General features: G+C 47.9%; 1 protein-coding gene and 1 long non-coding RNA gene across 3 annotated transcripts in view; both read left to right on the plus strand.

Moving 5' to 3' along the window:
- The window catches only part of trabd2b (TraB domain containing 2B), a 48948-nt gene extending 42371 nt beyond the window's left edge, over window positions 1–6577 (plus strand). For both annotated transcript variants that reach the window (XM_072699917.1, XM_023844132.2), the window contains exons 5-7: window positions 3391–3481; window positions 5048–5302; window positions 5656–6577. In XM_072699917.1, the coding sequence (XP_072556018.1) occupies window positions 3391–3481; window positions 5048–5302; window positions 5656–5878 (569 nt within the window). In that variant the 3' untranslated portion in view covers window positions 5879–6577. The remainder of the gene's footprint in view (window positions 1–3390; window positions 3482–5047; window positions 5303–5655) is intronic.
- Window positions 6578–9589: 3012 nt separating this feature from the next.
- Window positions 9590–10717, plus strand: LOC111860184 (uncharacterized). Its single transcript, XR_002841979.2, has 3 exons — window positions 9590–9631; window positions 10200–10407; window positions 10581–10717. It is a non-coding gene; the product is annotated as an uncharacterized lncRNA (long non-coding RNA).
- Window positions 10718–15470: the final 4753 nt, after the last annotated feature.

The following is a 15470-nucleotide window of genomic DNA, read 5'->3' on the forward strand; positions in this document are numbered from 1 at the left end:
GGGAGGAAAAACGCCTGTTATTTTGCCACCCCTACGCCAGACTCCCGGACAAGCTCGGGGGGTGGGGGAGAAGACTGAAAGGAGGCACTGCTTTTTCCACAGGCGGGGGGGGCTGTACTTATCCACTGGGCTCCCAGCGCTCTGCCTGCAGCTGGTATACAGGCAGCGACACGTCGATGGTGGGCACGAGGCGGGCAAGACGCCCCTCAGACTCGCAGCCTCGTCCCGGCGGGCAGCCCAACGCCAAAACCATGTGATTTCACAACGTCCGCGTGAGGCGACTTGTCGCACGAGCCCGTATGCTCAGTGCATGGCGGACTGGCCTACACTCGTATAAAGAACTGTTCATTCTTAATTTTATATTTCCAATGTTTTACTATAATGATTTTGGATGCTGAGAGGAAAATGTGTTCATCTGAACTAAAATAACTAAAAATCACTAAAATGCCTATTTTAGGAGATAGTATATCCTGTTAGGTCAGTTATTATGTAAATGACTGTAGAAACACTTACTCATCGTGTAGCATATATTTCCAGCTAACTGTGGTGTGAAAATCAACACGGAGTATGAAGGTATCTAATTAATTGGCCCGTTGGCTCACCAACAGCGAGTTTCATTGGCTGACATTTTTACGGCTCGGAGTAGCAGGAGTTTCTGCTTCTGCTGCAGCCTTGATGTGACAGGTGGGTTAGGGAGGCTCGCTCAGCTGGCCGCACACGTCCCCCGGCCCCTCAAACCGCCAGCTAAGCACTTTCCCCGCTGACCTGGCGGCCGCTGGGGCGTCTCTCTGCTGCCTCCGCCGGCTTGACCGCCTGCCCAGACCGCCCGCCCAGACCGCTCTGCTTCATTTCGCTCCCCTCGACTGCGGTGGAGTGGTGTATGTGTACAGAAGAGCGTTACGAATTAATTATTAGGGGAGTAAATTTGTTGGGGGGTGTGCCGGGGGGGGGGGGCAACACTGAGTGGGGGCCGGTGACCAATGTGAGGGGCTTTCAGGCAGCCGCTGGATTCGCTGGCTAGCACTGCCCCCCCCCCAGGGCTGCCAGGTCAAGCCCCTCAACAGGGTGCCTGTTCTGTACCTGGCCCCACCCCCATGCTGCCACGGGGATGAAGGTGCGAGGGGGGGGGGGGGCTCACCAAGGTCTGCCTTTCTGATCTGACCGACACCTCCCAGCCTGATGAAGATATGATGATTTTAGATGATGGCCCTGAGTACTTTCAGAGCATCATTTTTAAGGTTGTGGGGGGGGGGGCATTAGCGGTTATTGCGGGGATGAGTGACGCAGCGAATGACGGGGATTCTATTGGAAATAAAAAGCCTTTCATGGGCGTCTGCTCGGAGACCTCGTGTTTGATGTGCTTCTGCTGTGTGTGTGGATTAGGTTTAAATTACATTGTGGGGACCAAATGCCCCCCACAATATCCTCCTGAGACCCAAGGAAAAAAGTGTCCTTCAATTTTAGTTTATTTGTGACATCTTACAATTTAGATTTTTTCAAATTTATTTTTATTTTTAATTTCACAGCATGTCCTCTTTAGTACACAACAGGAATAAATACGTTTCCTAACATCAGCAAAAATAAAATGTCCACTACAGTGGACATAAATGAATGGGTGGGGTCTCAGGAGGTTACAATAAAAACCTGGGCTCGTATTCACAAAGCATCTTAAAGCTAAAAGTAGCTCCTAACTTGCCTGCAGTAGCTCCTAAAAATTATGGGCGTGTCAATCCTAAATGTAGGACTCCTAATTTTTTCGATGAAGAGCAATTCACAAAGCCGCTTAGCGCTAAAAGTCGCACCTAAGTCTGAACTAAAAAGGTTAAGTCACTAAGACCTACCCGCAAAGAGTCGCAAAACGACTGCAGCCAACCCACATCACAACGTCATGGAAACATTAAACGAACGCTGAATTACTTAAAGGATACCGCCTCAGTCGTGAGGGAATACGGATTGTTGTGGAGCTGGTGAGGGATACAGTAACATCTCCAACAATCGTATACAGTGGAAAACTCTTACAGTGATCATTATAACCATTTTTTTCTTTTATTTTGTCTCAGGCAGATTACCATCTAATTGACATTTGTATAGCCTATTTAATATATGAATATAACGTAAGAAAACGGACAATGTCATTATTTACTGAATTTTATAGACACGTTCAAAACACAGTACAGCTGTTTCAGGCGCTTTTCAAATTCGCCATAATACAGTACAGAACTGTACATAAAATATACCGCATTGTAGTTTCGCTGCTGCATCTCCTTGGCTCACGTTTGAGAGAAAATTACTTTCTTTTTCCCGTCATGTTTTCTGCGCATGCAGTCTTAGCCTCGGGTAGCTAAGCCAGAAGCAGACAGGTTACCGCAAGGCAAAGTAGGCCAGTAAAAAAAGAATTGCCATAGTTTTAATTTTTTACATATGTTGTCATGTATAAAAAGACCCAAAATGAACACTGCAAGTGGACTATTTGGTAAGTGAATTATACAGTATTTGTACAGGAATGATTCTGTCCCAAGCTTTTTGATCCATATAAGCCGTTCATCACTATAACAGTGATCACTATAAGGGGTTTCCAGTGTATTTGTGTTTATGGGATGTCGTGCGTACATTTTCACCAGCACATACTGGCCTCTTATCTACTAGTCCCCATGGTTACTGCAGTCAAGCTTAGCTTATCTTAGCTTGGCGGAGTCTCACGCTCAGCTTAGGGATTCGGCTCGTTTCCTAAATAAAAGCTCCTCTCAGCCACTTTGTGAATCGGTTTTAGGAAAAAAACTCTAAAACTTTTAATGCGATTTAGGAGTACTCTTAGTGCTAAGATAAAATGCTTTGTGAATTTTGACGTTGTGGGGACCTGAAAAATGGTCCCCAACAAGATCTGTGAATGCAATCAAAAAACTTAAAATGCCAAAAGTCCCGTATTTAGTTTGGTTACTTATGGTTAAGGTTAGGGCTGGGTAGGGGTTAAGGTTGTCATGGTGGGATTAGAGTTTTCCCCATAGAAATGAATGGAGAGTCCCCACAAAGGTATAAGTACAAACCTGTGTGTGTGTGTGTGACCTGCAGCACACGTCATAAGCGTAGCACCCAGCAGCTGGAGGTGCACGCTGTCCCGTCACCCCCCATTCGCCGCTCTCTGCCCCCCGTTCACCCTCCCCGCTGCTCTCCAGGTCACTGTGGCCCAGCGAATTAGAACCTGTACCTCTGATCAGATGGTTTTTGGGTCGAAATCCCCTGGTTGGCGGCATGACATCACTGCAGTTTCTCCAGAGACTGACTGACCCCGGTTTCGTAACTGTATGTCACTTTTGATAACAGCGTCTGCCGAACGGAGCTTCTCCATGACTGCCGCTTGACCCGCTGTGTTTCTCCTCCATTCGCTGTCAGGCCACTTTCTGGGGAACCACAGCGTGCTGGACATACTGCGACAGGAAGGCTACCAGGTGGAACACACGGCCCCAGGACAGCCAATCACAGAGTGAGTTGTGACTTCCACATGTGCTCAGATTGACCAATGAGCAGACAGGACCCAACGCCATCACTCTCTGGCCACTGGAGAATGCTCACTGTGATTTATCCGGCCCCGAGTCGGACTGTTGCGCTATGAGACACCGGCTTGATGCAGATGAAAATTACAGAACCATGATAAATGAAACTGTAATGTTTGATTTTCGCCAAGTGCCCCCTTGGGGGGATTATCTGCAGGCTGCTGTTGTCAGGTGGGTCGACACTTTAGATGCGGTTTCCAAGTCAGACCTCATGTCAGAAATCCCCCTCGGCCTGCAGGACAGACGACCCCCTGAAGACTTTGGGCTAAAGTATTTAAACACAGCCTCTTTTGCGAAAGAGCAAACCGGTAGTGTTACTGGTTTGTCAGGGGGCCGGATGCTTGACCCCCGCATAAACACCGCCATTAGCCATTACCGCCCCGTGGAGAAAATGCCATAGACTTAATTAGGGGAGTCGATTAATAGTGCACTGCAGTCACGCCTCGCTTTTGTGTCTCTCACCGCTAATTACCGTTGTCGCTGATTCATCCGGCCTCCCGGGGACCTTTGTGGGAAAAACCGGCGGGCGGTTCGAGGAAACGCATGGCGGCCCATTGTTCCCGGGATGGCAGAGTGCCGACACCATGACCGTCGCCGTTAGCGTCCGTCTCTGCGTGGCCTGACCACGTCTCGTGTAAACGTGACGGGAGGGGGGGAGTCAAGCTGGTGGGGGTGGTGCTTAGTGCACATTATTCACAAAGGTGGCACACTGGGTACCGCCGGCCCAGAAATGGGGGTATTGCACCCCCACAGGCATTTCCTCCTTCCTGATTGGCTGCAGTAGCAGCCAGCCAAGACAAATGATGGATCCCGTATCGCCTGCAACATGGTGGCCAGGATTTTACGCACCTCAAGGTAAACAGTTGCTGCCACATGGCGGTGGAGCTGGGGGGGGGATGCCAGCGGTATTCCCCCCATCCTCCCTGCTGCCAGGAAAGCCATTAACGCAGGGCCAGCCGGTGTTGATCTGAACCTGCCCTCACCCCCACCCATCTAGGTTATGGAACATTCCTCCATCTTGTAAACCCCTTTTGACGGGCTGATGTTGGTGCTGGCTGTGTGTCACCACGGCGACATCCTCACACAATCACATGGGCAGTGTTCGTGCCCCATATGTGGTGTTTGGGTTTACACTGGCACATGCTGGATTTAGCCTGCCACGTGCTCAGAACACTGCCTTTATATTATAGCTAATAGGTCACCAATGGCGTCTCTTGGCGTGGTCCCGCCCTCTTGGGGTGTCTCACCAATGGCGTCTCTTGGCGTGGTCCCGCCCTCTTGGGGTGTTTCACCAATGGCGTCTCTTGGCGTGGTCCCGCCCTCTTGGGGTGTCTCACCAATGGCGTCTCTTGGCGTGGTCCCGCCCTCTAGGGGTGTCTCACCAATGGCGTCTCTTGCCGTGGTCCCGCCCTCTTGGGCCGTCTAACAAGCTCCGCTTGCACAACGATGTTCCCCTCTCACTCTGCTCTCCGTTTCCCCAAACTTCTGTGCCTCAGGTATCCAGCCAACTCCGAGGAGGTCATGGCGGGCCCCGGTGTGGAGGGGGACACAGGTGCCACCGACGACCCCCCAGGCTGGGAGAGCGGCTCCCCGGGGCCCGGAGAGGGCCGGGACGGCCTGCCTCAGCTGCTCCTGCCCGACAGCCTGAGCCAGCTGGAGGAGTTTGGGCGGCAGAAACGGCCCAGGAAGCAGCAGCGAGCCCACAGCCGGCCCCGGCTCTTCAGCGACCTGTGGGTCCGCATGGAGGCCAGGTGAGGCCCCGGGGCCCCACCCATAAGGGCAGGCTGACAGCCAGATAAGGACGTGTTAGGATGGTAGGGGCAGTGAGGGGGGGGGGGGGGGGGGTAGGGGACTGGTTTTAATCTCACAAGGATTTTCAGCTGTACCCACAAGCGTGCTGCCTAACTGCAATACTTCCTGTAAACAACCCAGCACACGTCCCATATAAATGTGCAGGACTGGCCGCCACTTTGGAGGAAGACATGATAGCTTAGCGGGAAAGTTAGAATAACAATCTGAGGCAGGACATGAAAATAAACTCCTCTCTGCGCGTCTGTTTTTCGTTATTATCACCGTCCGTGTTTGTCTGCTTGTCTTTAAGCAGCACCACTCCCTTGGCCAACATCAGGATAACGAACGGCTATGTGACGGTGGAGCCCCCCCTGACGCAGCAGGAGCAGCGTCGCCGGACTGTCAGCACCCCCTGGGAACGTCCTGCCGGCTCGGCCACGCCCCTCGCCCCGCTGAACTTGGCCTCGCGCGACACTGGCCACGCCCTCACCTGCCTAATAACCTGCCTGGTTCTGCACATGTCATTCACTTCCTGACCCCAAGGGGGAGCCATTCTCCCTTCTAGGTGCTGACTGCCCAAAACCTGTATGAGAACTGAGTACATTAATGTCAAGCCCAAGAATGCCAGGGATCTTTCATACAGACCACTTCCCACCTTAGAAAACCAAAGACACCCCCCCCAGTTTCGTGCCTGTGGACCGTTCCAGCAGCTTCCTATCAACACGGAGTCAGACTGTAGTACAGAACAGGGCTTTTCAAGCACTGTGGCTCCCTACCTTACTTACCTTGCTGAGCAGTTCCTCTCTAATCAGACAGCAATAGTAGTGATACTGATGATGACTTACATAAGTGTGTTTATAAAGGCAAAATGAAGACTGACTTTGTCCCACAAATGCAGTGGCCAAGACAAAACAGAGCAGTGTATTTAAAAAAAGACTACAAATCTCTGGAAAGGCATAGTAATAATTAAAAATATATATAATTAATATGCAGAGAGAGAGACTGGATTCTAAATTTTAATGTGTCTACCAATGTAAATAATAATAATAATAATAATAATGTAATTCTACTAATGACCATAACAACTCATTGACGTCTTCTAGAAGCGCCCTGCCTTTGTGGTTTTTGTAAATTGTGCATTTGTTCATAAAGAAATATTGTGTATTTATTCTTTCTCGGAGAGTATATTTTCATGCATTTGTTAATTACATAAAAGAATAAAATATAAACAGAAACGCCTGAGCATTTTGATCCCAAGAGCCATCGTCTAACAGCACCGGGGGTTTCCTGACCGGAGCACCCAGCCGCGAGGTGGCGATAAACGCTGGTGCTGCTGGCGCGCGTGAGCCATGGGGTAGGGGTGCGTGGCTCAGGCATCGCCGGCAAATTTTTCAGGACACAATTACGCAGAACGTCGGTGTGTACCGGTATGTATCGTTACATGTCTATTCCCGCTTGTAGATGCATGCTGACACGCAATGCGAGAAATGACACTTTCAATTTCGCTGTTATATTGACGTTAAGTACGTCAATTAGCTCTGAGACAGAAGTGATCCTATGCTGCCCTCTAGTGGCATATATCAAATATTACAAAATTCAAAACAACCCTGCATACCGTGTTTATTCTTGAAACGAGCGTTTAACCTTACTGCACATTCTTTTGTATTCAGTCTATAGTCTAAGAATTATAAATATAGTAGTATATTTCATAGAGATAGTTTGGCTTGAAATATATTACAAATTCTGTAAGGAGAATTGAATAATCCAACTCGGCAGCTGTAGGCCTGTTTTCAATGAAAGTTAGACACATCACATCTTACTGAAGGGTAAGCTGTCGTTCAAAGGAGGCCGCCTCTCAAAGCTCTGACCCACACTCGACTACATTCAAAGCAGGCGAACATACCTGATCGAGAGGAGCGCGAGCTCTATTCAGCTGGGCGGATGAATGGCGTGAAACTTCTGACGCATGTTGAGGTTGATGAGATGTCGCTAGATGGCAACGAGAGCACATGTGTCAGAGTCCTGCGCCAAACATGCGCGATGCATTGGCAGATAAAAAAAAATATACACTTATATTAAAGAGAAAATGTAATAATAATAATAATAATAATAATAATAATAATAATTAGGACTAATGCTCTGCGATTCCATATTTTAAAAGTTTAAACTGTCAGTTAAGCGTGTCGACTACAGCGCTGCCGCTAAAACTTTGTTTTCATTTAAAAAAATTAGTCCGATTTTCTGAGAACAGTTCTATATTAAAGCAGGTCTTCAAAGAATTTTATATTGTATTAGCCTATCCTTTTCTTTTTAGGGTGGGTATTAAATACTAGCGATTATTATTAAAATGGGGTGTTTATTTAGGATAGGGACGATAATCTCAGTACTACAATAATATTTTATTCATAATGATATGTTTAAAAAATGTGGAATGAGATAACTGAGGCTCTGATGCTGTAACAGCATGTCTTTATTAAACTAAAAATCACATTGTCGCCACAGTCACTCCGATTAGTTTGTAGATCCAAAACATGGATAGTTCCTAGACCGCCGTTAAAATCCTGTTAAATTTCGCATGTACACTGTACATTGGTTCTTTTTTTTAAACTGTTGTCTTGATTTTTCCCACGCAAAGAAATCAAGCATATAACAAAGTAATACACAAATCAGTTATACAAGGCATAGCACGATCTTAAGATGAGCATTTGTGCAATCATACTTGTGTCACAAACATAATGCAACCGACCCTATCCCGTCTTAAAGTTTAACACTATATAAACCCAAATCAAACAGCATTTATTCGCAATGATGTAATATTAGAAAGTTTTTTTCCGGAGGTCTAATATTGTACCCCGTTTGGCTAGATCCGCGCCATATTATTTTTTAACAAACAGTATCTTCTGATATTCATGTGTTTTTCGTTTACAGGCCCGTTTGGTGGTCGGCATTAATCCATTTAAAATCCATTTGACTCGAATGATAAATGAAAATGACTTACTTAAATGGTGATTTCACTACTTACAATTTATATTGTGAAAACTAACAACATAGGCCTAGATGTTTAAACAATGTTAATACTGTCGTTATGTGCATATTCTAAGAATGTTTGTTTATATTTGTTGTAATGATAACGTTGTTTATATTCAGACTGACACTGGAAAAATTGCGGTTTTCCCCCGCCCAAAGCTGTCCACGGAGAATCCCTACCGCGTCTCACAGACCAGTCCGACTGGAATAAAAAAAAAAATCGGCGCTGTGACAGCGATTTAAGATTGTGCTTTGGCTGGAAATTATTTCGCGCCTAGACTTAGGATATTGTAGTTTTTCCAACGTATTTGCACTAAGTAATAATAATGACGCACACATATTAAAAATTGCGCGACATGTAATTAACGTAATTAATTCCAAACATCTCCATAATGAATAGTTTTCTTTGTCCTCTCAGTCTCGTAGTTTAATTTTTTTGCTTTTTTCTTTTTAAGTCCTTTTTATGCTTCCGCCGTTTCTTGCTTAGCAAAGGAGACCACGTTTTAAAACAAACAGCTATTTCGCCCCTTAAGCCACGACAGGACAATGTTTGCTTTTGCTAAAATACCATTTTCCCTGGGCATCGGGGTGTTGTTTGACGGAGTGGGGGTACTGACAGAGTTCAGAGCTGACTGACCCTTTGCTGGGCAGGACAGGGATCTCAGGATGCATATAAATAAAAGATTAGAACGGAAAATCAATTTCTGGGCAAACTCATTAAAAATGCTTCATCTTCTTAAATGATTCCCCTTTTCCGTTTCTGGCCCCTCTCCCCGCGCCCGCTCCTCTCATCCCCGCGTCTCTGTTGCTCTCCCTCGGCGGTAATTACTTGCGCGGGTCGTTCTCAGCCCTTTGATTCGCTCGGTTTCGCAAAATGAAGGTTAAGTTTGTTTAACCGGCGTGGATTTGCCAGCCATGTTAAAGCATATAATGCGCCGGGTTCTCGGTTTTTTTTCTTCCCCCCACCTCCTTTTCCAGTTTTCCCCTCGCGAGCGGCTCCGGTGGGGATCCAAGGTTAAGGCTGGCAAAGGCCCAGGGGCCTCGGGTGGATAGGAAGCGGAACAAACCCGACCTGACTTGGCGGAAACGATACGGTTGTTAAAATCACCGCTGTTAACCAAACTAAAACGAACGCAGCTTTCTAGCGTTACTCTTGTGATGCTCTAATGTTGTTTAAGTGTTTTTTTTTTTTTTTTTTTTAAATAGCTGGCAATTTAAGGAAATACGACAATCAATTTTCAATCCTTGGACCACTGGGTGAGGTCAGTTGATACAATTAGGCTTTGGTATTATACGTGGTGCACAGATAGGCCACATTTTTTTAAATTGATGAAAAACAACACAATGCCTTTCCTCTCCTACCAACTTTATACTAGTTAAATGGGGGGATTTCATGGCGTTAATCAATCAATCTATCAATCAAATGAAACAGTTAACTTTGTATTACATATGATACAAATGAACACAATGGCTTTCAAAATCTGTCTTCTTACAACCAGCAATTTATTTATGGTGCTGGTGATGTTTCCTCAGAATGTTACTGTATTATTTTAGTCTATTGACAGTAAACGTTTCAACACAAAACAAAGATTTAAGCATTAGCTAAAATTAAACATACAGCAATTCCTGATTGTATCAACTGGAGTTACTGCAAATAAGCACAAGTATTAAATGATATATGTTACATTTGCCGATAGTAGCAATAGTGTAAATTAAGGATCATTCTGTGTATCTGTCTTTGGAATAGCAAATCAATATGTGTATGAATGTAAAGATTATGGATATCACCAAGCAGATAATCAGTATTATAGTTCTCATCCTTCCATCCAGCTCCCTTAACTGAGCTGGCAGCAGATCCCAGGAAACAGAGGCAAGCTGGGATACCCGGCACTGGATACCCGGCACTGGATACCCGGCACTGGATACCCGGCACTGGACACCAGTCCATCAAGCTGTCACCTGAGGCAGCATTTTATGGAGTTGAAGTTTCAATACACTATTATTTTATATGTTGTCTGAGGCAGAGAATGCAAAGAAGGTATTATTGAAAAGTTATGTCTTATTCTCAGGGTTAGAGAGACAGGTACTACTGAGATCTTTAGCCAGAACAACTTACAGTAGATGGAAGAGTAATAATTTGCACATGCTGTCTGGGATTTGAACCCACAACCTTTTCATTGTCACTACAATGCTCTATTTGTTGAACTACAGGAACTTGTGTGTGGCTTCTTCTGGAAGACGTGTCCACTTTCAGTGTGATGCTCTGAAACACTCATTTGTGGCTGAGTCTAGAGCCCACTTCAGAGAGAAAACAGAGGCACCTGACCTTGGAGAGCCATCGTTGCATGTAGAGGTGACCTTGGGTTGGGATGGGGGGGAGGAAAACCTGAGCTGAACGGCTCCAGGGGGAGAAAGACAGGAAGCCCAGCAGCAGGTGGCACTGCATGTGTATCCAGTGGGTTATGGGTTCACAGCCCAGAGGGGCCAGTGCTGTGTGCTCCTCTGAGTGAGCTAATTAAGCCGAATCCCTTCAGTAATTATCCTGCTATATAGGGTATACACTGCAGATGATGGCTTTGGATTAAAATGGCACCAAATCATTTGTGTGCGTTCATCAGAGTGCTGCTGGGTTGAGAGGGACAGAGGCCAGGGAGAAAGGGTACAGCCCTTCAAGGGCTTTGACACTTTAAATAATGGGTGGATCAAGGAGGATTTGAACAGCTGACTTTGTCTTCAAGCTCCTCAAACCGACTATGCACCTCATATTTACATAAACCATAACCGTCCTCCTCTGAGCTACCATCAAAACGTTTGTCTATGATAAACACGAACAAGGCTGAATAGCATTTACTAATCCATTCATTACATTTTTACACAACCTACCTGCTCAGATGTTAGATCTGTATATAAAACAGGACCTAAAAGTTCTGAAAAATCCATAATTATGCTGCTCAGTTTGCCTGCCAGCTTTATCTAGGGGGACCAACTGAGCCGTTTATACTGTTGAGCATTAACTCGGGAAAATCCGGCATTGTGTCTTGCTGAAGCCGGGACAGTGATGCCCCCATTTTAGGGATTATCCCAGGTGATAATCTGGCTGTTCTCTGGTGATGTGACAGCATTGACAGGTCCTCAAATTGCCCCCCATGTCATTAGAGCAGCGTTTCCCAATCTGGCCCTCGGGGACCTACAGACAGTCCACGTTTTTGCTCCTACTAGGAGCTGGAAGGGACCAAAAACTGGACCGTCTGTAGGTCCCCGAGGACCAGATTGGGAAACGCTGCATTAGAGGATCTGTGGTTTGGCTCTGGTGAGTGAGGCGGGCGTCCTGCACAGGACAGGAGCCAATGCTGCCGTCCGCCGCAAAGCCCATAACGCCACGTTCAGCGTGTCACCGATGCAGCTCGTTCAGCCCACGGATCGGGGAGCCAGATATGACGTCTGCATTGCCACTGTGCTGTTGGTACTCTTCAGAATGTTAGCTGTGTTTAGCACAGTATAGTACAGCCAATAGGATCTGGCTTGACCTTGGCTGAGTCTGACCTCGGCCAATCAGAAACAGGCACCTCAGACAGCTGCATGTTGACATGCAGGAGCCTAATAATGTCCTTGCTCTTCTTATACATGAAGACTCTGGCCTAGATCATTTTTAGTGAATGAAATGAATTGAACTGAAATTGAACTGGAATTGAATTGAATTGAACTGGGGGTGTTGGGGTGGGTGTGAATTTAGGAGGTGGGGCTGATAATTAAACTTAGTATGAGCCTCATGAAGACACACGTCACACAAACAGAGTTACAGTGTGCCGTGTATCATCGCCATCATGGGTCCGCACATCACCCGGGGGGGGGCGGAGCGAGCTTTGTGTTTGCATACCTGCTCCAGCGTGTCCACAAAGCATGGCATCAGGCACAAACCTATACATTGGCATGGCGCCACTTAGCGCCGAAATAGTTATTTGTTAACCTCGGTGTCGGAGCGACTGGGGAGGGGCGGGCCGTGGGCCCCCGGCGGCGTTCAGGCGAAAGTGGCGTTTCACAGGTTTTCGTGACGTTTCGGGGCCCCACGAGGGGGACACTTCACATGTGCAGAGGGTCCTCTTTGATATCGGAGGCGGCGTGCCAGAGAGGGCGCCCTCAAAAACAGACGGTGGCGAATTCATTCTCGCAGAAAACATTGGAATAGCCGCATCCAGTGCTCCCAGCCAATGGCTTTGATGCTGCCCAGTTAGCACGCGTGGTAATGAAGTATGCTAATCACGCACATCGGGCCTCAGCGGGGAGAGCAGATCGAGAAAAAACAAATGTCACTCGGCTCGGGACACATCAGCTCTCCTCTTCATAGCAGATACCTCCGTCTGCCGGCGACTAAAAGCCGCGAATCATCGTTCGACCCAAAAGCTGATCCATGGCGAGAGGTTTCCAGCTCTGATGAAGAATGGCAGCTCACTGCTGACACTAAGAGCGTAGAAACATAAACCTGCTGAACTGTGCACCAAAAAAGAGTTGCAATTACACTAATCACGCCGTGTCTTTGTAAGTGCTCCGCGTTAAAACGTACTTGTGTTTGCGCTCCACACAGCAAATACCTCACGCCGCTGGGGTCGTAACCGGGGTACGGTTTGAATATTTTATCCCGAACGCAGCGTGTGAGAGCAAACCCCTTCATTAATCTCATTCGGAGATGGGGTGATTTTATTATATGAAAGGAAGGGGAGGATTTGAAAGGCAGGGTCTCCCGTGGATGGGGCGTAGAGCCGTGAGGAGGGTGGGGGCACAGAGAGGAGCGACGTGGAGACAGAGACAGAAAGGTGTTTGTCTGTTTGACCGTGTTTGCTCGGAGTCAGACGGCTGATCCAGCCACCCCCCCCTTTTCGGTCGTCCTGCCTGCTACCCCCCAGGGAGAGCACTGGAGGTCAGGGAGAAGGTGGAGGTCAGCTAGGTCTGGCTCAGTGCTCCTCAAACACTGTTAATAGGACAGTGCTGGGGGGGGGGGGGGGTGACAGCTTGGCAAACTGAGGCTAAATGCTTTGAGGACAAACACACACACATGCGCCCCACTCAGCAACACACAAATTTACACGGTGCACTCATGCGCACACACACACACACACACACACATATGTGCCATGCTCATACATACACACATGCCATGTGGTTATGCGCACACACACGTGGCACGCTCATGCACACACACCCATGCACACACCCAGTGCCACACGCACACACATATACAGACACACCATGCTCATGCACACCCCCAAACACATGTGTGCGTTAAGGTCAAAAATGGGATCTGAATTTAAATAATTTGTTTCTTGTTCTGCTTAGCAACCAGGCTAATATGGCAACAAAAGCCGATACGCTGCAGGCGAATAAGACGACGGAAGCAGCACCAGTGAGCAGCGCCTGTTTCTAAACATGTCATGTTGCTGATCAGGGGGGCGGACAGAGGCAGATGCTGAGGGCCAGATGTGGCAGGAGAGGAGGATGATGGGATATGAGCCTCTGCGTTTGCCCACGGGCCTGTTTTTATCACCCAGTCTCAGGTGTATCCAGGTAACTCCAAGGCCAGCCTGCACTTAAAATTCAATAGTCGAGGTAATGGCTGATTGCAGGGCTGCCTCGTAAAATGGCCTGTTTGCCCAAAGCTGTGGCGGCCGCTCTGGGTCTCCTGGGTTTAAAGTCACGCTGGGCCTTTTATTGGGGAAGAGGGACAGAAACAATCTGAAGTGGGGACGGGACTTTGCCGGCGTCTCGCTTTGAACACAACCTCCCCCCCCCGCCACCATCTCTGCCCATGATCCTCCTCCTCAGACACCCCATTTTAATATCCCTTTGTCAGCCTTGCCCTCCTTCCTCCTGACTTTCTGTCACCGCAGTGTCTGTCTGTCCGTAGCGTCAGCTCTGGATCAGCCTGGGTCCGTGCACAGCAGCCTCTTCACGCTGAGACGATAAGGGCCGCCTGAGAACCGAACCCGTAATAAAAATAAAACGAGTTAATGTGGTCAAAGGTCTGTGGTAGTAACCAGTGTCTGTCTGGGTGCTGAGCAAACAGGCACCTGGGAGGACGCCTGCGGGGCTTTCTGCTCTCAAGGTGAACCGCTGACAGGGAAGAGCAAAGAGGATTAGCCGCGCGCGGCTACCGACCGCTAACAGGCTAGCGGAACGCGGAGCTCAACTGGTGCTGATGCATCCTGGGTGTCACGGCCGTCACCAAGCGCACATGTGCCCAGGCAGCCTCCGCACTCCATCGTCTCACCTTCGCCGCTCCCTTGTTTGTTTCCATCTGTAAACAGACAACAAGACAAGCAAAATACAGGCCGTAGACATCAATAAGGCCGGCTTTTTTTCCTCGCCCCCCCCCCCCGTCATTGTTCCAGGCCCCGATTCCGCCACGCCACCCATGTCATTATGCATTCGCCCCGCCGCTCGCGGCCTGATTGAAGAGACGGGCTGATTTCTCCGGCTTCCTGTCGGATGGAGGGTGCTATAGCAAATAGCCGGATGGGTGTGTTTGTGTAACCCTAACCTCTCCGCCGCCGTACCGCACTACGGTAAGTAAGCGGTTTTATGGGGCCCTGCAATGCCTGAGTGGAAGTCAAAAAAGAAAAAGAGGCAAATTGATCAATTCAGAATTAAAAAAAATAAAAACTCCGCAATGGTTAGGGGCTGATTGTCACTCCCACCTGCCTCTCTGTATATGAAAGTGCCAGTAATCACACAGAATTGTGGGTAACACTAGAGCATCTGGGCTGATCTGCATTCTGCTAACAGGGTTACCCTGGCAACTTACTGTATACATTTTCTGGCGGACATGGTCCTTCCTCAAGCCAGCTGGTCATTGTTCCGTTGCACATGAAGGGTTTCTTGGACGGGGCTGCCCAGTGGCATAGCCCGCTATGGTGTAGTAATCTATACTAATCAATGTTGCAGCCAAACGGCTCGTCAGTTCGTAGAAACGTGCTAAACCGGATAGAAACCATGGTGTCATCTCGCTGAAAAGATTCATAATTAGCAAAGCGGAGAGTGCTAAATGAAACATAGCTTGTACCTTCAGACGGGCGGGTGGGGATGTTTTCTCACCGGGAAACGTATTTT

The sequence above is a fragment of the Paramormyrops kingsleyae genome, chromosome 15, assembly GCF_048594095.1.
Source record: "Paramormyrops kingsleyae isolate MSU_618 chromosome 15, PKINGS_0.4, whole genome shotgun sequence".
Classification (NCBI taxonomy): domain Eukaryota; kingdom Metazoa; phylum Chordata; class Actinopteri; order Osteoglossiformes; family Mormyridae; genus Paramormyrops; species Paramormyrops kingsleyae.